General features: G+C 40.2%; 1 protein-coding gene across 5 annotated transcripts in view; it reads right to left on the bottom strand.

Annotated features, from left to right (window-relative positions):
• The window catches only part of ELOVL7 (ELOVL fatty acid elongase 7), a 102,384-nt gene that overhangs the window by 8,662 nt on the left and 67,136 nt on the right, over positions 1 to 26,586 (bottom strand). For all 5 annotated transcript variants that reach the window (XM_029576602.1, XM_029576592.1, XM_029576611.1 and 2 more), the window contains exons 4-6: positions 15,370 to 15,450; positions 14,399 to 14,455; positions 11,661 to 11,766 (exon numbers count right to left, since the gene is read on the bottom strand). In XM_029576602.1, coding sequence (XP_029432462.1) covers positions 11,661 to 11,766; positions 14,399 to 14,455; positions 15,370 to 15,450 — 244 coding nt within the window. The remainder of the gene's footprint in view (positions 1 to 11,660; positions 11,767 to 14,398; positions 14,456 to 15,369; positions 15,451 to 26,586) is intronic.

Genomic DNA, 26,586 nt, shown 5'->3' with positions numbered 1-26,586 from the left:
CTACTCACAGACAAGGTCACACATTAGATCTTGTTTTCTTAAATACCTCTAGTATACAATATTCTTCTCACTCCTTGAAAATCAATGACATGCCATGATCTGATTACTCATTAATAAGCTTTTTTGTTTCCTGGCCTAGGGACTCATATAATTTAAATTCATTACATTCACAAACTCAGAGGTTTCATTGATAGCTCTAAATTTCATGATGATTTATCTCCTCTCAGAGCCTTTGACCTCCATTGATTTAAATGATTTTGTTTTTAATTGGATCAACTGTCATCTCAGTACTGGATACTATTGCTCCCCTCAGACCTGTCTCTCTTCCTCAGAAGAAACCTCAACCTTAGCTCAATCAAACTTTAATTTCTTTAAGAAAATCTCTGAGAAAAAGTGAACGTATATGGTTTAAAACACCGTTGTCAGCAAATGCTCCCAAATGCTCCTGGCCAAATATCAAGCTGATACTCATGAATCTAAAAAGAATTTTTATGCTGAAAAGATTAGGCAGTTAGGAAATAAGGAGGGATACGATAGAGGCTGAGGGGGGATATGATAGAGGTCTTGAAGGAGTAGGTGTGAATCTGTTATTTACACTTTCGGATAATAGAAGGACTAGGGGGCACTCCATGAAGTTAGCAAATAGCACATTTAAGACTAATCGTAGAAAATTATTTTTCACTCAATGTACAATAAAGCTCTGGAATTTGTTGCCAGAGAATGTGGTTAGTGCAGTTAGTGTAGCTGGGTTAAAAAAAGGTTTGGATAAGTTCTTGGAGGAGAAGTCCATTAACTGCTATTAATCAAGTTGACTTAGGGAATGCCCTCTGCTATTATTGGCATCAGTAGCATGGGATCTTCTTGGTGTTTGGGTACTTGCCAGGTTCTTGTGGCCTGGTTTGGCCTCTGTTGGAAACAAAATGCTGGGCTTGATGGACCCTTGATCTGACCCAGCATGGCAATTTCTTATGTTCTTATGCCTAAAGCTTTATTCAGAGTGGCTCAAAATTTAACACGTGACTATTACCCTGTTACCTATTTCTGACACACTTTCAGCAGAAGCCTTTTTGAAATATTTTTCTCTAAATATTGAAAATTTTAGTTTAACTTTTGCCAATGTCACTCCTTGGTACTATAATTCTCCTTTGGTCTGCCTTTAATGATGTATCGTCTCTTGAAATTTCTATCATAATTTCAACAGTGAATAATGTCATGTGTTCATCTACCAACACCTCATTGCGACCTTTAAAACGATCAAGGATACCATTTTTCCATCTCTAACCTCCATTGTTAATAATTCAATCCATTCTGGGTTTGTTTTGGCTTGCCTTAAGAAGACAGTCGTCAAATCCAATCTACATTCATTACATTTTTCCAATTATCAGCCTATTTCATCTCTACCTTTCGTCTCTAAAATCACTGAATGTGTGGTTTTACACCAACTTACTGATTTTCTGGAAGACAATGAAATTCTTGACCCTCACCAGTTCGGCTTTTGCCATTCTATGGAGTACCGAACTTTTATTAGCTTCTCCAATTGACACTATTAGATGAGGTTTAGACAACGGTCAACAATTTCTTCTTGTATCATTAAACATCTCATCAGCATTTGATACCATTGACCATGAAATTCTTTTATTTCATTTATAAGAATGTGGTATTTGAGGCACTGTTCTAGGTTGGTTTTCATCTTACCTTAATAATCTATCACAACAGGTGAAATTCAATAATCAACTTTCTACGTCATATCACTTAAAATCCAGTGTCTCTCAAGGCTGCGCCTTGTCCGCAATTCTGTTTAATGTATACTTAGCTCCAATTACAAAACTTTTAGCCAACATTATACAGCTGGCTATAAGATTTATGCTGATGTTTAGTTTTTTATTCGGTTGCATCCCACATGGAAGAATACTGTTGAGCATCATCTCTGTATATCGTCCATAAAATGATGGTTACACCAAAACAAACTATCCTTGAATACCTCTAAAACCGAGCTATTATTAATTCACAGACCTCACTCTACTTCTCAACACAATTCTGTATCTATTGATAATCTCAGCTTTACTATTAACTCCCTTATCAAAAGCCTTGGTGTCTGGATTGATGCCTCTCTTAAAATTAAATCTGTGATTAGAGCTGGTTTCTACAAGCTACGTTTACTTGCTAGTTTACATCACCTCTTACATTATCAGGATTTTCTTACCATCATTCATTCAATTATATTTCCTCACATTGACTACTGTAATAGCTTATATTTAGGTCTTCCAACGAATTCTTTGCACCCTCTGCAATTATTTCTCAGTGCTGCCGCAAGATTGATCACCGCACCAGTCATTCTGACCATATTACTCCTGTGCTTGAGAAAATAAAATGGCTGCCAATCTAACAACAAATTCATTACAAAATTGCTATGACTACTTTTAAGCTGTTAAGTACTGATTCCTGTTCCTGGTCAAATGCCTTACTAAAAATGTCTAAACCTACATGAGATTTAAGATCCTTCCAATGAGGTCTTTTGGACATTCCTTCAGTATGTCAGAAACTCTCTACCAATGGAACTTCGGCTTCAAGACAATCTAAAAAAGTTTAGACTTCTTTTGAAAAACTTTTTACTGCAGCAGGCATTCCTATTTTCTATTGTTTTGTTTTATTAGTATTACTTTTATCATGTATGTATTCTATAAATTGCTTAGGCCTTTTTGTGTAAAGCGATCAATAAATTCTAATAAATACAAATACCTAGCAGATTAATTCTCCTACACACATACATAATCAGGTAGTGCCCTATTTTTTTTTTTAAACGGTTGTCTTTGTTCCTCAAAAAATTAAAGTACCTTGATCTGATTATTGCCTGATTTCTTTTTCTTTTGAAGTTCATGTACCATGCTCTGAGATGCCTACGACAAGAAGCATACCCAAAAAAAATTCAGAAAAGACCTGAAAACTTACCTGTTCATACAAGCTTTCTCTGAACACCCCTCTCTCCCATGACACCCTCTCTCCCTTGCACTCTCGTCTCGACTGTCAAATATGACTCTTTTGTAAATAATTTCTATTGTATATATTGACCTTTATTAAGCCCCTTTGGGCACACTATTTGTTTTTTTATCTGTAAATTGTTGAAAATTATGAATATCTTTATAGATTTCAGTTCCTTGTTTCACTGTAAAGCGCTTGTTGCTAAGTTTTGTTTTATGTAAACCGATGAGATGTTCCCAACGTTCATCAGTATAGAAAACTTTGAAATAAATAAATAAAGATAGTCCATTTAACTAAAGATTTGGGCCTAGTCAGATTCATAGAAGACCTGAGGAATATCAGAAAGATCTAAATTGAATGGCGATTGACTGGAATTGTACTCAGACCTTAGATGCTATTGCTCCAAAGTCAAACAACCCTCATAGGTTAAAGTCTGCAGGTACTTTCTAACTGCAGAATTTATCTAAAATTTTCAAAGTGGATATGTGCGCATAAATCTTTGAAAATACATAGGTGTGCATGGAACCCCTTTTGCTATACATGTGCAAATTTACAAATCTACTTTTGAAAATCTAAAGTATGTGTGTAAATCCTTTCCCTGCCCCAACTCTTCCCCCCAGAATGCCTACTTATGCATGTAAAAACACATGTGAAATCATGTTTCATGCATACACTCCAAATTGATTTTCAATCAGGATTTATGCGCAGAAACTCGAGTTTCTGTGCATAAATCTTTCTGAAAATTACTCCCTAAATATGGAAGTGTTCTGCTCCCTCGTACTCTGATAATCTTAGGTCTATGAAAGAGGAACTTAGAAGAAGCAAAAGGCTTTAGAGAAAGTCTAGACTGGCTGAAGCTAAGCTGAGCTAGAAAGCTAATACTCAGGTCTATCCAGTAAAGTGCGGCCGCGTTTACCCAGCTCCTAACCCGCATTCTACTCACTTTAAGGCCGCGTTAGCCCTTCCTGCGATCCCGAATCCCCTTTAACCTACTCCTACCGCTTCCTAAAATCCCCGGGCAACCCCTTCCGCACGCGGCATGTATATTGCATGCAAACGAGCGAATTAGCTATTCCCTAGCATCCCGTAACCCGCGCCCCGACTATCGCTATCTTTCCCTGCAGTTTTGTCGCGCGTTTAACCTGCTAACTTACCGCCTACCCTTACCCCTGCGGTAGAGGCAGGGGTAAGGGTAGGCGGCAAGCTTTCCCCCAGCCCCCGCTCACATGCCCCGGCCGCGATCATGGGTGCAGGTATCCGGGGCAGCCCCAGTCCTCTCCCCTCCTCCCGAAGCAAAAAAAAAAAAAAAAGCGAAAAAAACGTTGCAGCCCCCTCCGATGTCCGGAGGGGGCTGCAAAAAGTAAGTCGCTTCACCGCTTCGTACTGCCAGCTCCTTCTTCCCTCCTCCCGGAGCAAGGCTGCTTTTCGCGCCCTGCTTCGGGAGGAGGGAAGAAGAGACACTGACAGTGTGAAGCGGCGAAGCAACTTACTTTTTGCAGCCCCCATCGGACCTCTCCTGCCTCCCGCTGCGTGACTTACTTTTTTTTGCAGCCCTCCGGCCATCAGCAGGAACTGATCGTGGCTCCCCTGCCTCCCGGCGAAGATGGACGCCCGCACGGGGGAAAGCGGCCCCTGTGCGTGCAATTGGCCGCTCAAGACGTGACGTCACGACGTTTGGCGTCACGGCATGTGACGTCACTTCTTGAGCAGCCAATTGCACGCACAGGGGCCGCTTTCCCCCGTGCAGGCGTCCATCTTCGCCGGGAGGCAGGGGAGCCACGATCCGTTCCTGCTGATGGCCGGAGGGCTGCAAAAAAAAGTAAGTCACGCAGCGGGAGGCAGGAGAGGTCCGATGGGGGCTGCAAAAAGTAAGTTGCTTCGCCGCTTCACACTGTCAGTGTCTCTTCTTCCCTCCTCCCGAAGCAGGGCGCAGAAAGCAGCCTTGCTCCGGGAGGAGGGAAGAAGAGACACTGACAGTGTGAAGCGTCGAAGCAACTTACTTTTTGCAGGCGTCCGTCTTCGCGAGCAGCTGGAGGCAGGAGAGGTCGTCCGATGACCGGAGGGGGGTGCAAAAAGTAAGTCGCTTCGCCGCTTCGTACTACCAGTCCCTTCTCCCCTCCTCCCGGAGCAAGGCTGCTTTTCGCGCCCTGCTTCGGGAGGAGGGGAGGGGGGACTGGCAGTCCCGACTTCCCGGTATCTGTCATTTCAAATGACATTTGAAATGACAGATACCAGCGTGGCGTGAAGCGTTTTAGGCCTGCGCACCCAGGATACTGTATAGGCGCTCTATCCAGTAAAATGGGTTGCGCGGGCCTAACGCTTCATGGACCCTTCTTAGACGCGGTTTACATTTGCATGAAATTATAGTTCAGGATCGAGCGGTAGGTGAGCTGCACTGTGCGTGCGGCAACCGCGGATGCGCCGGGCACTAACACAGCTCTTCCTACCGCTCGGTACTGGATAGACCTGACTATGAGTTATAAGGACGCTAATCAAGAGATCTAAGATAATCTGATTATCAATAAAAGTTAAGTCTGTTGGAAATCAATCTAAGATTTTATTTAGAGTGGTCAAGAAATGGCCCTCTATCCTGAGTAAAGCATTAGGGATGGATTTCTCAGCTGAAGTTTGCAACTCATTTTAGGAACAAGATTGCCACTACCTATTCTGAATTTGAGGGCAAGTGATTTGAATGATAAATTGAACGGGGATGATGCGATTATGATTCCTAGGTTAGACTTTTCAAGATAAAAGTGTTGGAAAAGGGAGAACACACCTCAATTAAAATTGTTAATGAAAAGAATACTACAGTTTGGAGTTGTTTCCAGTGGGTTGATAAGATTCAATAATTGAAATCCTTATAGTAATGACTTCTTTGTGAGATCCTGACCCTTGTCCCTTTTTCTTGGTGAAGGCTCTACATATCAGTTGGCAGACTGAGTTTGACTGCAGTTTGCTGTCAGATGGTGTTTTCCCTGTCTTTAAAGAAGGGTTTAGTTAAACCCCCTTTTGAGAAAAACATCTTTGCAGCCTTTACAAGGAAAATTATAGGTCTCCAATGTATCATTGTTTGGGAAGGTTGTGGAACAATAGTGGCTACCTAGCTGCTGGAGTATGTGTGTTCTGTGACTTTACTAGATAAATATCACTTAGGCTTTTGTAAGTTTCTTAACATTAAGACATTACAGATTTTTTTTTAAGATAATAGTTACTGTTTTAAGATGGGTTGGATATTTTGTGATCTTTCTTTACCTCTCTACTGCCTTTTGATAAGGTTATCACAATATGTTGGTTGCCTAATTAAGGGCAGTTGGTTTAGACCAGTGGTTCTCAATCGTTTTTCGGCTGGGACACACCTGACAGATGGTTCTCACATGCGTGACACACTGAACATGTGACCATCATAGGGCTAAATGTAAACATGCACTCTGCACCCACAGGAACCCCCTCGACCCCCAGCAATGAGTGCAGAGCAGAACTAGGGCATTACCCTGTTCAACTCACCATACAAAAAAAAGAAGTATTCTGGTTCTGCTGACATCTCAGTAAAAGCAAAACAAACTCCCTTTACTACCAGGCACAATAGTGTTCCTTATGAAAAGACAGTAATTTACCACTAATGCATATCCTATTGAGAAAACACAACAAATAAGATTGATACAAATGCCTGCATGCTAGTAAAATACCTCACCTCAGTCACACACCCAGAACCGACCTTCACCAAGTACAGAAAAACCACAAATTATAAATATGGAGACAGAAACTGGAATGGAAAACTAAAAAAGCCACTCTGCATGCAGTGCAAACCTGGAGAAATGGAAAGAGAAATAAAGTACCTAACACAGTCCCAGTATCTGCAATAATGCACACAAACTAACCCGCACAAAGTTACACCTGTATTATGGAATACACTGAAACAGTAACAACCCTATCTATGAAAAGGCAACACTACAAATATTAAATCAGGCCCTAAACACTAATACACTTCCTATTAGGAAAACAGAATAAGCCAAGCTGCTATAGAGCCTCACATAGAAATAATTGTAAAGCTATACTAAAAATGTTACAAAACAGCTGCTGAACAGAATAACATCCAACAATTAAAAACTCATAAAAATTATTAAAACATGTCCAAATATCAATAAAATATTTCAAAACAGCAGACACTGCATAATACTCAATAATTAAAATGGCAGTCAATCAAGAAAAATAAACTTAAAAAGCCACCTTTACTTATCCTCTCCAGCAACTCTCCTACTCCTTTCCCTTCCAGGCCAATAGCACTCACCAGAAGCAGCAAGGGCTGCTGAAGCTCTGTCCTCACAGTCCTGTTCTTTAGTGCCCACAACCAGTCACTCACACCCAATTAGACCCCATGACCAGCCTCGGTCTCACACACACTAGTCATCTTTCTGACCAGTTTTTCTCTCACACAGAAACACATCACCTCCCTGACCAGTCTCTCTCTCAATCACATACATGCTTATTACATACAAGCTCTCAATCACACACAAATGCTCTCGCACCCATTCACACCAGCTCTCACCCAGGCACCCATTCACACAAGCCCTCACCGCCAAACCTCTTCTTCCTTTGGCTGCAGGGATGGGCTCCAGTTCCTCTGCGGCTTTACTCTGGCAGGCTCCCATGGCGGCCTTGCTTGGTCGGGGTCGGGTTTCCTCTTCGCTGCCACGGGGATGAACTCCCGTGGCGGTCTTTCTTCGTTGGGGTTCGACACTGTCATTCCTCCCATCCCACTCTCAGGCTATGCGATGCCCCTTCTTCCTGCCTCACTGGCCAATCAGAGGCTTCCTCCCTTCTTCCTATTCCCACTGGCAGGTAGAAGGGAGGAGGTTTCCGACTGAGAATCGCTGGTTTAGACTGTACAATATTACAGTGGTTTACTTCCCTTCCACAAGGATAATGGCAGAAAGTAGCAATCACAAATAATCAGCCTTCACCCAGGGAATTTTTCTATTGTGTTCTGCAAAGGGTCAGTTCTATTCTCATACCTTTTTAATCTTTTGTACGGCAGATTTTATGTATGATTATTTGGGTATCATGATTAAGATACCATTGCTTTGCCAATGATATGTGGATTTGATTTATTTATGGGATAATAAGTTCATTTAATATAAAAAAAAATTAGTGATGTTATGGATAGGGGAAAGGGGAACCTTATTCTGATTTAAGATTATCTTAGATGGTTTGATTATCCCCTTTGATTTTGCAGTTTGGAATCTGGGTTGGTTCACGGCTGACCTTTTGGTTACATAAGAAAGGGTCGCAGCTGGCAAATCAATTTGTTTAACCAGAACTTGGTCTCAGTGAGTGAGGCATTAGTAATCTTGAGATTGGAGTACAATAATGTTGTCAACAAGCAGGCTTGAATCAACCATAACATGTGGATGACATCATCCAATGGTACAGACCTGGAAGTGAGGTACAGAGCTCAGTAAAAAAAAAAAAAAAAAAAGTCTTACTGTGCATGCACAGAAGTTCCACCAGTGTGCACACGCTGCCTTGCAAGCTCCTTAGTCTTTGTCCAAACTACTGCATGGATATGTTTCCCATTCTACATTGGCTCCCTATTCACTTCAGAATCATCTTCAAGTCCATCACCATTATATATAAAACCATCCACCACCTTACAACACTTGACCTACAATTCCCGCTCAGCCAACATAACGCCTCAAGACCGACCAGAGAAGCATACAGAGGATCCCTCCAGGTACCTCATACCAAATCCACTCGGCATATAACTTTAAGAGAACGGGCCTTCTCGACAGCTGGACCATCCCACTGAATCTCCGACAGGAGCCTTTCCTCCCAACATTCCGAAAAAGACTTAAGACGTGGCTGTTTAAACAAGCTTCTCCGGACCCCTCATAAATTCCACCTCATCAACTTCAAAAATGCAGCCACACCAGTTATCTGTAAATAACTCTATATGATGTTAAATTACTACTGTATTTCTCTATTCTCCCAATTCGATCATCCTTGTTCTTTGTAACTGCATTTTCATCTGTACAAGTTCCAGTTTTATTGTATCTTACACCCCCTGTTCAACTGTAAACCGGCATGATGTGATTGTATCATGAATGCCGGTATATAAAAACCTTAAATAAGTAAATAAGTAAATAAAAATTCTCTTTAGGATTTTGTTTGTGTCAAGGCTTTGCCCTCATTCTGCCTCATTTCTTGCTTGTTGCCACTTCCTCAGTAGCCCCTCAACCAAACTTTTCAGTTCTTAAAAACAATAATAAAGATGACAAAGAAGAAAAATAGAAAAACCTAAGTCCAAGACAACTCTGTTTGGTGATTTTAAGGTCTGCAGTTGTGGGCACTGGATATCCATTATTGATACTTTTGCTGCCTATTATCACTGCCTAGGCCCATATCACGATGCCCCCAGCTGCTACAGTTGTGGTAGGAATGTCTGAGGATGCAGCAACAGCACACTGGAAGATGGAGGCCCTGCAGCAGGTACAGTCAGAGAAGAGCCCGAAGTTCTGACAGGAGGCAGCACAGCAGAGCTACTCCTCTGCTCGGAGTGAGGCGATGGAAGTCTGGGAAGGATTCTTCCCCATCTTTTCTCCCACAAGTCTAGGAGGCTCCAAATGTTTGTGCTGCGCCCCAGAAGCTTCCAGTCCTCCCCCAGAAGTGGTGGAGTCATCTCCTCCAGAAGAGTCCCTTAAGGCATGAGAGGGGGAATATGTAGGGTCAGTTCATTCTGCGTTCCTGCCAGAGGTCTCCCCCTTAGACGAGCAAAGACTCATCCTTGGTTACCATCATGATCAGGATTATGGCTCAGCATTCCTTTGTGGTTGGGGGAGAAGGAAGATTCCCTGGGTTTCCTTCACATCCCCTATCTGATTTGCTTCAGCATACTAGTCTCCTCTGAAAGATATCTACTAGAGTTTTGGGGTTTTTTTTTTTATAAGCTGGCACGGATTCTACCTATTAGTGTCAGAAAGAAGCAAGAACAGAGAACAGATGTTTTGGGGCTTCTTTAGTTTATTCTATATCTAGTCAATTCCATGTCCATTCCAGTGTATAGACTCCTCAAGGACCTGCAAGTAAGGCTGTGGCAAACCCCGATATCATGAGTGGATTAGAACAGATATATATATATATATATATATATATATGTAAGAAATGGTTATTTACTTTTTTGAATGATATAGGGGATATTCAATGAAATTGATAGATTTCAAACAAATTGGAAAAATATTTTTTTTCATTCAATACACAAACTGTAGAATTTATTGCTAGAGGATGTGGTCAAGGCATCTAGCAAAATTGAATTTAATAGGTGGTTGGACAGGAAAGTCCATCAATTATTAGCCAAGTAGTCTTGGGGAAAGCCACTGCTTATCTCTGGGAGAAGGCAACAAGGAATAGATCTTCTCTTTGGAATCAGGTTACTTCCTAGAGGATCTGGATTGACCACCTTTTGAGAGAGGATACTGGGCTCAATGGAACCTTAGTCTGACCTAGCATGGCAGCTCTTATATTCTTAATATAGGAAATGTTTCAAAATGGAAGAAGCCATCAGTGTGATACTACACAGAATATACTACATGACACCTTAGTATTTTTTTATATGTATTTTTACTTACTGGCCAATAACCAATTATAAGTGGTTAATAATTGTTCAAAATATTTTGTAAACAAAATCAAAAGGGCTTAAATAATTACAATGATATATTATTATGTAGAATTTTTATCCAAACAGGATCACAATGCTTTTTACAATTAAGTACGTCAGAAACCCACAGATATCCATCTCCAAGGCAAGAGATCTAGCTAATTGGCACTGGATCTGTATGGAAACTTCGAGAGGTAGATTCAAGAAGGAATAATGTTATCACCCTCTAATTACACTCGAGTCATAGGGAGATAAGATTTAACCCAAGTCAGGGTCACAATGGGGCAGCAGGCTAACATCTCTCAGTCTCACAAGCTCAGAACTGCTGCCTCCATGGATGTGGGCAAGAGATATCAAGTGTTTTAAAAGGCGCCAAACCGGAAAAAACAAGAAACTCCACGAAATGCTATGGAACTGGTGAAACCAGGGACTGGTCAAGTACCAAAATGATGGTCTTCTATAAACAATCTATCAAGGGTGTTACAAGTGGCATTACTCATTTCTAAGAAAAAATTAATTACAAATTGCATTTATGTTTTAGAAACATGGTTAAGACCAGAGATTTAAAATCAGGACTGTTCAGACAAATTTAGGGGGGGGGGGGGGGAGTAGTTGCTAAGAATACAAGAAATCCTTGTTGTTAAATGTCAACACAGGAAAGTCCTAATGAGCTGGGTTCATTAGTGTTGCAGGGTTATCACAGGTGGGGGAGGGGACTTCCCTTTAGCCTGCAATCATTTGCATAAGCTCACTTGACTGTCAAAAGGGGTTCTTGAAAAACGCACCATGGCATCAGCTACACAGAGAAGGGAAACCAGAACATTTGGCTTTACCATTAAAGAAATACAATACATATAAGGCAGCAGACAGAAATGGAGAGGTGGGTATTTTATCCCATGCATAAAAGAAAGCATTCCCATGGTGGGCTTAGAGACCTCTTTTCCCCCACCCCAACACCTTCCTGTTTCTAAGAGCCCTGACTGAGCAGTTCAGGAGGTCACTACTGGATTCTAAATCTCAATTTGACTACCTGCAGCAAACTTGACTCCAAACCACCAAGTCCACGGCATAATGGAATGATGGTAAACATGCAGGAATGTGATCTGGCTATTCTTCTTACGCAGAACAAAAAATATCTGAAACACATTTGTTTTAAAAGCACAAACACAAAAATTACATTTTCATAATGTGCAAAGTTTGTTTTTTTTAATTTAAGAGAATGAGACAAGTTTATCACTTATATAGTATTTTTCTAGATGAAAAATACATATATTTTCAAAAAGGTTTTCATTTCTAATCACTTCCATTGACCATTATCTTTGACTAGTTAAAGACAACTTTTAAAATAGCGCCTTGAAGTTGGCCCAACGATCAACTAAAATCAAAATGCCATGATCTTCCAATGCCTAGGTAACTCATACCCTATCCTTTCACCTGGCGCAGGGGCTCCTATGGGAATGCTGGGCCAAGTTGTCACCCATGCTCCCAGCTTCTTCCTAATGGGGAAACTCGTGAGTGTTATGGGACTCATTCTGTGGAGGCTCTGATCTCTACAGAAAGGGGCATTCTGGTGACCTCCTTATACCTGTATACAGTACCACTCAATAAAAGATCTAAATGTGGCACAAGGACACACACTATCATGTCAAGCTTGCTGGTTCAAGTCTTGCTTAGCAAGATAGTGACAAAGAAACTTTACCCCACCCTCCACCAACTAGCATTCTTGCCAATCTCCACATTATCTCCTCTGAGACGTGGCTCCACCTGACGACATTATGCACATCCAAAAAAGCAGTGGAAGGATACCAGGTAGGCCCCATATACTGGAGGTCACCAGGAAGTAAAAGATGCCCACAGTATGAGAAAATATTTTTTTGCAGTCATTTACTCAGCTCAGGAATTTTGCAGAATGAAGCCTGAAGTCATTCCCATCTGAAAGTCATTGGGATGGGTGACATAAGCTTGTGGTTTCAGTTCTGTTCCCGGTCAGTATGTGACCACACATTAGGATGTTCATAAGTAGTCTGAGCAGAGATGGCGAGGGCTGAAATTAGTTTCACCACTGCCTCAGCTCACACAGCTGTGTGAATAAACAAAGAGCTAGGGTTTCTAGCACCAAGGCATTTGTGGCTTCAATACTGTTAATGTTAAAGATATATATTATATATATAAACTTAGACAAAAAGAACCCAGTATATTATATATATACACAGAGCATTCAAAAACTATTCAGATACCTTCATTTTTTCCAAATGATGTTACATTACAGCCTTATTCTAAAATGGATAATATACATTTGTTTCCCTCCTCAATCTACATACAATACCCCTTAACGACAAGGTGAAATCAGGTTTCTAGAAATTTGTGCAAATTAATTAATAATAATAAACTGAAATATCACAATAACATGAGTATTCAGACCCTTTACTCAGTACTTTGAGGCACCTTTTTCATCGATTACAGCCTCAGGTCTCTCCTTGAGAATGATCTTACAATCCTGGCACACCTGGATTTTGGGATTTTTCTTCCTTTCTTCTCTGCAGATCCTATCAAGTTGGATGGGGAGCGTTGATGGGGATGGGGAGCGTCTCTCCAGAGATCAGGTTCAAGTCTGCGCCACTCAAGGACATTCACAGACTTCTCCCGAAGCCACTCCTAAATTGTCTTGGCTGTGTGCTTAGGGTTGTTGTCCTGCTGTAAGGTGAATCTTCGCCCCAGTCTGATGTCCAGAGAGTGTTCTGGAGCAGGTTTTCATCAAGCTGAAAAACATCCCCACAGCATCATGCTGCCACCACCATGGCTCATTGTAGGGATGCTATTTGCTAGGTGATGAGGGTCATGTCCTCCAGAAATGATGCTTGGCATTCAGGCTAAAGAATTCAATCTTGGTTTCATCAGACCAGAGAATCTTCTCATGCTTTGAGAGAGTTTTTTTTAAGTGCCTTTTGGCAAACTCCAAGTGGCTTTTTACTGAGAAGTGACTTCCGTTTGGCCACTCTACCGTAAAGGCCTGATTGGTGGCATGCTGCAGAGTGAGTTGTCCTTCTGGAAGGTTCTCCCATCTCCACAGCGGAACTCTGAGCTCCGTGACCACTGAGTTCTTGGTCACCTCCCTGACCAAGGCCTTTCTCCCCTAATTGCTCAATTTGGGCAGGTGACCAGCTGTTGGAAGAGTCCTGCTGGTTCCAAACTTCTTCCATTTAAGAATGAGTTCTTTCGGACTCTCAATGCTGCAGCAATTATTTTGCACCCTTCCCCAGATCTGTGCCTTGACACAATCCTGTCCTGGAGGTCTATAGACAATTCCTTCAACTTCATGACTTTGACTTTGCTCTGACATGCACTGACAACTGTGGGACCTTATATCTAGTGCTGCATTTCCAAATCATGTCCAATCAATTGAATTTACCACACGTGGACTCCAAGCAAGCTGAAGAAATATCTCAAGGATGACCAATGGAAACAGGAAGCACCTGAGCTCAACTTTGAGTGCTATAGCAAAGGATCTGAATACTTATGTAAATATATTTCAGGGGGTTTTTTGGTAATTAATTTGCACAAATTTCTAAAAATCTGATTTTGCTTTGTCATTATGGGGTATTATGGTAGACTGAAGAGAGAAAATATCATCCATTTTAGAATAAGGCTGTAATGTAATAAAATGTACAAAAAGTGAAGGTGTCTGAATACTTTCTGAATGCACTGGATATAAAGTTACAATCTGTATTTATTTATTTTTTTTATCAAATGACAAGTACGAGTACTTACAGTGTCTAATAATTCAATAAACTTTGAGAAGTAATAAAGCCAGCAGGTCCAAGCCATCTACAGAAGAAAACATATCATAAAATTAGATAATCAAGTTATTCTGTACAGGAACATTTTTGTTTAGAATTGCACGAGTTGGGCCAGCATGGTGGTTCTGTGGCAGTGCTATGTTCAGTCCTCAAATTTAGTCATTTAATCTGCTGTAAGAGTGTCTTGGTGATTGCTCAAGGTGACATCTAGCAGACAGATTTAGATCCCATGATAGAGAGTTCCAGAAGAAGCCCTGATTCAGTCCCCAGCCTGTTGCTACAAATGACTAAGCTAGGCATGCCGGGGGAGGGGGGCAGGGTGCTGTGAATGAAGGCTCATGGTGCTTGGATCCAAACCCTGGTTCTAACAGAGTTGGAGGTCCAAAGCAGCAGGAGGCAAATTGCTGGGTCCACCAAAAAAAACAAACAAAAAACCAAAGAAACAAAAGAATTGCAAATGAGTTCTACACCTTTACCCTAAATGATTACAAATTCTATTAAACACACATTTAAAATTTAACAGATGCTTAAAAAAATAAAAATGTACTTGGTAATTTGTAAAATGTTCTCTATTGCAACATGGGGGAAAAGGGCCATAGTAAAAGCTACATAAGTATGACAATGCAGTATAGGATTTTCTTTCCATGATATGCAGGAGATCTATTTTTGGCATAGGCATAAAAGTGGAAACTTTCCTTGATATGCAGGAGATCTATTTTTGGCTTAGGCATAAAAGTGGAAAAAAAAAACCCCTCACTTTGTAAATAGAGCTATAAAAACAATGAAGCCAGGTTGCTTGAAATGACCTTGTCCTTTCTTCTACCTGCTCTTGTTATTGATCAGTCAGTGTGTTAGAGGTGATGCAGATCCATGATCAAAAGCATTAACAGGAAGAACATTTAATCAATCTCGCATAAAATTAGCATCAGTAAAATGACTTACTCTCATAGCTTGAGGTGACCTGGAATAGTCCACAATGTCACATCGGAATGAATAGCCTGTGGCCCAGCCTGACATAAGGAACTTGAAGGACAGATGGAGAAAAATACACTATTTTAGATTACATCAGAGTTGCAGATTGGAAGCAAAATCTTGGCCTAAAAAGTGAATTTTTACAAATTTATATACACACAAATTTTTACCTTTCAAAACTGTATTTCTGAATGGAAAATGGCAATGGATCTTTATCATGTTAGTAACATATTTCATTTAGTGGGCCCAGAGTTTAAAAATCAAAGATTTTTCTCATACTTTTTATTGGACAAAGAATAATGAAAAATTATTTATATAAGTTTTTGAGATCACATAAAAGTCTCTTAATTGGTCTCAATACCCTTTTCAGATTATTCTTCTGTTGGCCCAACAGAAGGTATCACAGCATGCAAAGAATCCAGTATTCTGCAAGATCGAGTGCTAGAACCCTACCCTATAATACTTAGTAATTCAATAGATATCTGCAAATAAAGTCCATTTGGCTCCTCAAGTCTGACCTGTGGCCCCTGCCTACATGATTAACTCTGCTTATAACACTTCCTTGCTGTTATTATTACCCTCTCCTCTAAGATCATATCCTTTCAGCTACACAGGTTTGATGGCCTGCAGGAAGTCACTCCTTTGGTCTTTTTGTCACTAGCTGGACAGTTTAACCAAGTCATCCTGTTGACTGTGCCTCTTCCCCATGACCTTTCTGAGAGCATACCAAAGTCTTATTACCTTTCCATGCTAGTCAACCTGGTCATAACTTCCAGCATTTTGATGTTGCATACTGTCACTTAGTGCAAGTAAGTTTTGGCCCTTTTCTATTTCTATTAGATGGGCATATGTATTTCCCTACATAAGCCAATACCTAGCTCCACTCTTTCTACAGTACTTTATCCCACACCACCTTTCGTAATCACCACCTTCTGTATTTATCCCATGCATACTTGAATTCTCACAGTATTGATTACTATTACCTTTGCTGGTAGGCCACCCTCGCAGTAATGAAGTATTTCCTCATATTTCCCCTGAGATTTCCTCTTTCCAATTTCTTATAACTCCTTGTCTTTGAGTTAGTCTATGGAAAATGCTACCTTTTCCCAGTTTGTAGGTATGAGAAAATGTTTTGTACGGAGGGCCTATCATGATTGTTACTTTAATTTATATTTAAAACTTTTGATGCACATGGAAAAGAGACAAAAATAAACTGCAACGGAAAAGATGAAATGCTCCATTCTTGCTGAAATGCTTTCTTGTTGAAACCGCCTGTTCAGCACTTGCTGGATCCAGTAACACCAATACTGCTGATAGCAGATACATTTTTTCCCTCACTATCATCATTATGTATTAGTAGGAAATGCTGGTAAATACATGTTTTAGTATTTATCACTATTTTGCAAGAGTCGGAGGTCTACTTTCATGCAAAACAGTGGCATCTGTTCTAGTTCTAATTTATTTTTGTGTTTACAGTATTTACAGCAACTCTCTTTATAATGGCCAGGGCTCCAGCATTTGTCATATCCCAGTTTGTTAAACTAGAAAACCACTTAACCTGGCCTGTTTTTAATAACAGATTGAGGAAACGTATTTTCCATGCCCTTCACTCTGTTAAATTGCTGCAAAATGAAATTTGACATGACATTAAAAAAAATCTTTTCTTTTCAAACTGTGTACTTGTTTAGTATCCTCTGCAAGAAAGTCTCAGAAAGATGGGCTTCTACACTCTAAGGACTTTTTTCCTAAACTTCACAAGCTTGAAAACATGAAGTGGATTTTTATGCTTTGATCTAGAGACAAATAAAACACCTCGCTAATAAGCTATATGATCAAAAAAGCAAAAATCTCTTCTATGCTACATTCAAGTGATAGCAGATCCACCTTAAATTCAATATAAATATGCCACAGTCGTACATTCTCTCATACATAATGTTCAATCACCATGGATAAACACCATCATGAAAATACATTCCCCGGTGACATCCCTCCGATCAGCAAATCAGAATATTCTGGATATCCCTGCCCCTAAAATCGCGCATCTGGACGAAACTAGGGAAAGAGCACTTTCAAAAGCAGGACCAACCTTTTGGAATTCATTACAAAATGAACTGAGAAACCTAAAAGATTCTACGTTTTTAAAGAAAGCTTTAAAACTTTATTTAAACTCCCTTTTAAATGTCTAAATCCAGGTGTTTGATTGTTTGACTACTCGCTGCTATGTAATTTTAATTTTGTGTGACTTTGTCGCCATGTTTTAAAAAAAATTTGTGAATGTGATATTGTAACCCGCCCTAAACGTAGGGAGGGCGGGCTGTAAATATTTTAAATAAATAAAATGTATAAAATACTGTCCAAGCTAGTCATGAGATGTGCTCAGTTCCTGTGGCAGACTTTGTTTCTGTCAATAACATTCCACATCAACATGTGAATCAAGTCTACTGTGTGGCTAACAGGAATTCATTGACAACATCCAGTAATATGACAAGTATGATATTTGGCTGGTTATTGATCTTAACAATGAGACAGAAATAAAAAGAATTACCAGCATTGAATCCTCACTCATGTACATATTTTTAAAAAACTTAGTAAATGATACATTCCACCACTACTAGCACTGTGTAGCACATATTGGCAAAGTGTTTCGGATACATCTCTGAAATGTGGTTCCTGATGGAAAAGTATTACAATTAGAACTGCATTAAGGGAATCTGTAGACTGAAGCAAATTGGTAACCTTCTCTGCTAAATATTCCTTTTTAAACTCATCCAATGCAATTCCATTTATTTATTTTATTTTTACTACTTGAGTTTGGTTTACCAGTTACATTCAGATACCAACCAAGGACAGTAGGATGAAATCCCAAGAAATGTGGTCACTTCTCTAAATGCTAATTCTCCAATACCAGGAATAAAAAAAATGGGAGAATCAACTAATGCTCCAAGTAGGTAAGATGGCCCAAGGGAAGTAAAATTCTAGCTAGTACCATGAATCTCTAATCACTTTTTGCATATTTAGAGAAAGAAAAAAAAACCTTTAAAAAAGAGCCAGTACAAATGATGTTCCTGTTCATTTTATTATAGACTGAAATGCTAAGAAACTTTTAAGACCCGATAAATTTGCAAATTAATTTTACTCTCTGATAATGGGTTTGCTTATTCATGGTATGAAATTAAACCCCTTGAAATTCCTTTTTTTTTTCCTGTCACTTGGTTATAAGTTTCAGCAAAAGAGATAAAAAGCCTATTGTTAACTTCATTCCACGATAGATTTAGAACAAGCTAAAGTCACCATATTAAGTCCAGATGATTTCAATACGTGGGCACCCACCAACACACACAAGTGCCACTGTCCCAGTACTGAAAGAATTAGTTGCTTGTTAAAATGCGTTAACAGCTGAAACCAAGCATCTAAGAATTCATTCCTTACATATTTTAACAAAAGCTTGTTGGTGTGGCAGTCTAATAATGAAACACAGTGCTAGACAACCCTAAAGGGGCTCTGATTTATTAGCAAACTTAAGTTTTCTTTTCTAAAAACAAAATAAATGTGAAACCCCACACCATGTGTGTTGTCCTGCACAGGTGGGTCCATATTGCTCTTCGGGGCTGGAACCTCTCACTGGCTGGCTCTTGCATAATCTCTCTTACATCCAGGGCCCAATGTGACGGGGGTGACTTTTTTTTTTTTTTTTTAACACATTCCCTTTTCCATTGTGCTCCCTTGCGAGAGGGAACTTGTCCTTACAGTGGGTGCAGTGAGTTCAAAATAAATTCTTGGGAGTCACTGTGTTAGTGTCCAAAAAACAACGGCACAATAACTCATACTGCAGCACCACAGAATTCTCTTGTTTTCTTTTCTTATAGTCTCTTCCTTCTATCTTTGCAGGACTCTCATATCAGGACCAGGAAAACATCCACTCTCCTGGATTAGGTAACATGGGGCTCCCAGGTGGGCAGGGTTTCTTTAGACTGGACAAAAAACCCTTCCAAACTGATAAAAATGTTAAACAGTATGGCACAAAGAATAAATCCTCTCTCTCCCCAGGGTGATGAAACACAGGATTGATGTCCATAGTGATCTTTGATTGCCCTTACTCACAGTTAGCAGATCTTCAGGATCTCCTTGTTCTTACACAGGCTCTTTATTTTTTCTTTCTGGATCCCTGATGGGAGGGATCCCCTTAAAGCAAACAGCTCTTTTTGCTTCACACAGGAAGCAAGGGCTGCCAAAACTTCCTCCTGGATCTCGAAATCAAAGTCTGTCTTTCCCCAATTTAACACCAGAGTTCCTCCTAACAACGAGTCACCACCACCACTTCAGGGGCAGATCTTCCCAATCCCTGGGCATCCCAGACACAAGGTTCCCCATGCCTAAGTCCAAGAAAGGCCCGGGTATCCAAGGAGGCTTCTACCACTTAAAATCATAAAACCCGAAAAATAGACCCAAAGGGAAAATCCTAACCAGCCAGTGAGTGGACTGGAAAAGGAAATCCATCCTGACCCTGGTCAGGACCACTAAGCAGGGTTTGCCTGCTCTATCACCAATTCTAGGCAGGTAACAATGGACATTCATAATCCTTTCTACATACAACATAACTTCAAAAACTCTCTGCAAACAATAAAACAGCACAATAAACAAACAAAATAGCCACAGCAACTCAACAACACTACAAATTGTCAAAAAGTCACTGCTCCAAGATCAGTCACAACCTGGCCACATCCTTTCAAGATGAGAAGACAGAAGCTAGCTAGAAACAAGCTCATTGCTATCAAAGTATATAGCTATATATCATATAGCTTGGCCATCACATTAAAAGTAAAAAATCTGATACCAGCCTATAAAGCAAGCAAGATAGACAGATTTACTTACCAGAGACAAATTAGAGATCTGGCTGAAATAATCAGAACATGACACTGAAGAGCTGTTACAAATAGGAGACGCCAAACATTAATTAAAAGCAAGTGTAAATAAATTGGCCTTAAGCAGCTTCCTGAAAAATAGAGGTTTCAGGTTTCAACTTCTCCAGAGGGTCATCAATGCCAAATAGGCATTCAAGATTCAGCTAATCATAAGAGTTTAACCAATGGCACATCCAGCAAGCTAGGAGAGGAACATTGCAGCAGGCAAGAGGGATGAAAGATTTTTAGAACGGTGTTAAAACAACAGGGAGTAAAAGCCATCGATTGCATTATAAATTATAATTCAGATTTTATTTTTTTATTTATGCATTTTCACAATTACAATCAAGAATCATCTTGAAATAAGAAAAACACTAGATCCAGAGCTGATATGTTACCATAATGAACACAACCGAAAAGCTCGGAGCACATTTAGCCGTAACACCAGCCCTATGTTAAAACATGCGCATCAGACACACGGTGACTTTTTGCATGGGGGGGGGGGGGCAATAGCTAATAGCCTCATCTACATACATTTACATGTGATGAGCACTATTAGCTACAAGTTGGTTTGGACGCATGTTTTGGATGTGCTAATTCCCTTATTGCATTGGGTGTTAGCTTAGCGTGTCCTAAAAGCACATCTAAGAGTTTGTTAACCTATGCCCTAGGTTCAGCTCACAATATAGCATTGGCCTGACAAAATGGGCATTCAAGAGCAAGTAAACCTGTGCATTCAGGTAATTCACCTTTCTGTATCAGCTTGCATTGCATAGGAAGAGACACCTCTTACTGGGAAAACCAGAGCAAACCAAAGTGCTACAGATCCCAATGCAAAAATTATGTGTAAAGCCATATGCAGAGCACAGACCTACCCTCACCAAATACAGACTAAGGGACCACAAAAATTAAAAGGAGGAATCTGCAGATAAAAAACAAACCTTCTTCTTTCCTCTGCCATCAATTCCAGCTTCACCCCTCCCTGCCTGTTTTCTGCAGCTGTCTGGAAAAGGAGGAGAGCAGGAAACGGGAGAGGGCTGTATTAAGGAGCAGATTACCTCTTTTCTACTTTGCCTCAGCTTCACCCTCTCCCCTCTCCTGCTCCATGCTGCAGTAATGCTGAGAACAAAGCTGAAAGTTCAGTTTTCTCACAGGTGTAGACACAAAATGAGTCAATCTACTTTCAAAAAAAAAAATAAAAATGGAAAAACGTAACACACCAGAATAAACAAAACCATCGTATAAAGCAGTACTGTGTGGCTGTTTTATTTGTGCACATGAAAGATGAGAAGACAGTGATTGCAAATGCTGATGATTCTCAGTTTGTGTGGCTATCAGGACTTATTGTTTTGCTTTCACTGCTCCTGTTCTTTGCCACTCCCCAAAAGCCAATTGTCCTACGTGATCACTAGCAGGCCAATGCAATATCATGCATTAATGAGTTAATGAGCGCTTGGACGTGTGTTTTGTACAAGTGTCCATAACCCACAATGCAATAAGGGGATCAGAGAGTCCAAAACGGGTGTCCAAACAAGCGTGCAATAGCTAATAGTGCTCATCACATGTAAATTCCATGTAGATGAGGCTAATAAATATTACCCCACTATGCAAAAAATCCCTGTGCGCTCAAGGCGCACTTTTTAACCCATCAAATTTTACGCCTGCCCGGAGCAGGCGTAAAATCTTCCCACATGTTAAGGCTGCAACTTACAAACAAAAAAACTGTTTTTCTGTGGTGACTCCTACTTAGAATAATCACGATACTAAGTAGGAAGAACCACAGAAAGTTGCACCATGCAAAAAAAAAAAAAAAAGTCTTGACCACAACAAAATTTAGGGGCACACAATATACATGCTCAAGGCCGTGTATATTGTGCATGCGAATTGCACCAGCTGCTGCGGGATAAAACAGATATTCAATAATCGAGCATCCATTTTGGTAACCTGCACACACAGGGCACTTATATTAATTTATTCACTGCTTCACTTATTACCGATTGTCAGTGGAAGACCAATCTGGAACAATCCTGCCAACGGGTGGGGAGGGAGCTCTGACCAGGCTGTTGTGTACACACAGCTACTTTTCCTGGGCACCCAATGCACAGCGCTAGGGACATAAAAATTATCCATTGCACATCCCTTTTAGTGCAGCAGCCCATTTGCGTATTGTATTGAATGCCCAGGAGAGATGGATGTGCACTTTGGATGCATGTTTTTTTACACGCATGATATTAAATCGGCCTTTAAGTCTGCCCAATTGTAAAGCCAGTTCTATTTGGAGTAAAGTCAAGGTTGGTGGTTTGTGGGACAAGTATGTCCAAAGTATAAGAGAATAGTTTTGTAACAAGGAACTGCCTCCTCAGACTCTGACAAGGTAGTGGAGGAGATGAAAGGGTTAATAACCTAGAGATCCCAGAAGGTTTTGGTGGCATAGCAGCCAGTTTTTGAAGATGACTAGGGGTGCTAAACAACCAAAATTACAGCACTTCACCCCCCCCCCCCCCCCCACAAAGGAAAACAAACAAACAAAAAAAACAAACCATAGTGGATTGTGAGAACTGACCAGCTTGTATTTTAATGTCCAGAAAGGAGCAAGTAATATGGACATGGGGGAAGACTCATATGAGCAAAGCTAAAGCTAGGGATGTCAGAAACTTCCTTAGTTCTTTTAAAGTAATCTTAGGCCTCGCAGTGACCTTCAGCAGCAATTTCCTTAACTCATGGCTTCTGACTGTGGAGGGATGGTCCGATTGCGACTGTCTTGGTAATGCCAAACAGTTTCCACTTTACAGTGATGGATCTGACAGTGCCCCATGAGATATTGAAACACACTGCTATTTTTCTGTAGCCTTCCCCCCAATCTGCACCTTCAAACAACACTATCCTAGAATTCTTTTGGCAGCTCCTCTTTCAACATAATTTGACCTTGCTTCAAAAATTTACTACATACAGGACAAAACAGTTTGATTCTTCACCTGGGATTATTCATGTCAGTTCAGCTGCTGTGATTGGACACAGATGACTCTACTTTACTTAATAAGGGCCTTAAGGAAATGTTTGAACTGGAGCTAGTTTAGCTTTGCTATGACAAAGTGGGCAGAGACTTATGCAATCAAGGTTTTTGTATTTTTTTTTTAATTCTTAAATTACTTTTGGCATATTTCTATAATTGTTGCAGTATGTGAAACATGTACAAGGGAGTGAAGCCTTTTAAAAGACACTGTATATGCTACTGCTTTATATTTGAAAAAGCCCTTCGAAGTATGACTTATTTGGAACACCAACAATGTGTGGACTTTTATTTGGATCAACAACGGAGACCAGTTAAATGCCTGAAGCTATTGCTTCCCCTAATTCAGAGTAGAGGGACTTGGCTAACCCAAAGTGAACACCCTTACCAAAGGAAGGACCAGAGGGAGGTATCACTGGCAGCTCGGTCATGCAGTGAATAGTGCTATCTTCAGTTCTGTAGTGCAGAATTCTGGTAGCCTTATTAGTGCTTGAGTAAACGGAAGTCTTTAGGTTGTGACACTCTTTCAGGACCAACAAAAAAAAAATAATTTTGGTACATAGGTTCTCAAAAGCTCAGGTACTGCAGCATCTTTCCTGTTGGTCCAATATAAAAGGTATCAAAACCTACAAACCATTTAAGTCCACCTTATAAAGTGTAAAGTGGCTGAATGATAACCACTTATCTTGCCTTCCATGATACAAAATCCTTTATGCATTCACTCAAGTCCAGAGATGAAACAATTTTCTATTCCATGGAGAGAATGGTCAAAACCACTTAATCATTCTTGTGACACAGCCATCCAAAATATATACTGTATTAATTTCAGCTTTAAAAACCTTTCTACTGACAGTGGCATTGTAAGTAGAATTTTAAAAGCAATTAACGTGTTTTGGAAGGAGCAGCCAAATGTTTCGATTAGCTGAAGTGTCTGGATTTCTGCCAAACTTTCTAGCATAATTTCATGCAGTTGAAAGACAGTAAAGGGTTCACACATTAGAACACAGTACATATAAGAAGGATGCATGAACAGTATGATTATATCTGGTCACAATTTTAAACACTCGTACGGTGACAAGGTTTAAATGTTCAAACAAGTTTATTCAACGGTCTTCTTCCTGAGTAACATGGCCATGTTTCACCAATAAGGCTGCATCGGGAGGGACCAAAAAGACACAATCAATGCTGAGTTTACAAGAGGTTTAGATGGGGACTCACATGATTCACTAAAGGAGTAGCAGCTAGCTGAACACACTCATGCCAGTTCTCCAGTTCTTTTTCAATACTCCTTTTATTGAGATTGAGCCCTACAAAGTGAGGAAATGAGTGGTAAGGACTCTCAAAAGCAGTTGGCTGAAAAGGAACTCAAAAAGAAAAATCTAACAGAAAAGCCTGTTCCTGATATTGGAGTAGACAGCATTTCCAATGACTTAGCGTCGCGTGAGGAAGATTTAAACAATTTGCAGGTCTTAGCATCTGACACATTTCAAAGATATTTCAACAACTTTTAACATAAAATGGTGAAAAATATAGATGCCAAACTTACTATTGTTGTTGAAAAGTTAGCGAATTTGGTAGCATTGGTGCATGAACAAGGGGAGCACCTTGATAGCACTGACTGCAGAATCATGAATTTAGAGCACACCTATACAATATATGGCCAAAAACCCCCCAATAAATTGGAAAAACACAACACTAAAGCTTTGGAAGATAAGGTGGAGGATTTAGAAAGCAGAGGTAGTCATAATAACATCAGGCTTGTTGGTCTCCCAGAGTTGGCGGAGGGCCAAAATGCTGTGGCTTTTGTGTCAAGATGGCTGCCAATCCTGCTGGATTTGCAGGCCAAAGTGGATAAACAAAGTGGATACAGCCCATTGCTCTTTGGCCCTGCTACCCGGCCTGAAGCTACAACCACATGCAATCGTTGCCCATTTACATAACTTTATGGACAAGCAGCATGTGCTGAACATGACCAGACTGAAGAAGGACCTTCTTTTTCAGAGGACCAAGATCTTTATTTTCCCTGATTTTTCAATGGCAGTCCAGAATCATCAGCAAGGCTATGCTGAACTTAAACGGAAGCTGTGGAGAAAAAGGTATCCAGTTCACTATGCAATATCCCATAAAGCATTGGGATAGCACAAAGATTTTCAGTCTCCTGCGGAAGTCGAGGAATTCCTCAATTCCACCATAAGCGCAGAAGTTAAGAGGACTCATCTTACAATGACAGAATCAGGTAGGACAGACTGCTTATATTAGACTGTGACTGATCATTGTGCTGCATGGTTCCTCCAGGTATATATGTTTCTGAATTTCTTCATTTCATGTTGGACACGTTTTCATCTTGATAAAGTCTGGAATGGCAATTTTTGGTGATTTTTTCCAGTTTTTAATCTTCAACATATTTTTTCTTGTCCAGGGTTCTTCGGGGCTACTGGATTTTACACTGCTTCAAGGTTTTGGGACTTTTCACCATGATTACATTGCTACCTGTTTTCAGGGTACTTGGGGACTGTTTTGGACCTTTTATCTCACTAAGCGTAGGGTATGAAGTCCATAACCCCGATGGACATGGACCAGTGCACTTTTTCTGTGCTTTATTTTCTTTCCAATATGTCTTCTGATGTTTTCATTATTGGGGATGGGTATTTGTGCAGGAACTGAGTCTGCAGTTGGGTCACACTCAAATTGGCATCAGTGTAGGGTATGGGAAGTTGGGGTCTACCAGGTTATGCTTGCTATGGGAAGGGAGCAGGGTGTTGGGGGGTTGACTGGTTTTCCTTTTGTAAATTTCTGTTAAGTTGGTTTATAACATCACTGCCTGGATTTTTTGTTTTATTAAGAGGCAGTGGGATTAAAACAGGAAAAAAGGATGTACATACAGGCACTGCAGAATACATTACTTCTCGGTCAGTTTGGGAAAGTTGACTATCTTGTGCAAGACATGTTTACATTGAACTATTGCTCTTTAAATATTGTATCTCTGTGTGGCTAATGCCTCTCTCTAATATAAAACTTGTCTCCCTTAATGTTAGGACTTTCACACCCTATTAAAAAAAAAAAACAAAAAACAACCCAAGAACACTACAACATCTTCAAAAATTAGGAACTAATTTGGTGCTCCTCCAGGAGGCATACATGACACAGTTGGAACATAAGTGAGTGGCTAGGTGGAGAAAACTGTTTCTTCTTATTCTTCAAGAAGTAGGGGAACCTGCATACTTATACATAAGGCTCTACCAATCTCTATAGCCTGAGGGCAGAGGGAGTGCTTTA

This window comes from Rhinatrema bivittatum, chromosome 1 (assembly GCF_901001135.1).
Source record: "Rhinatrema bivittatum chromosome 1, aRhiBiv1.1, whole genome shotgun sequence".
Taxonomy (NCBI): domain Eukaryota; kingdom Metazoa; phylum Chordata; class Amphibia; order Gymnophiona; family Rhinatrematidae; genus Rhinatrema; species Rhinatrema bivittatum.
This window is presented reverse-complemented; position numbering and strand designations above follow the sequence as displayed.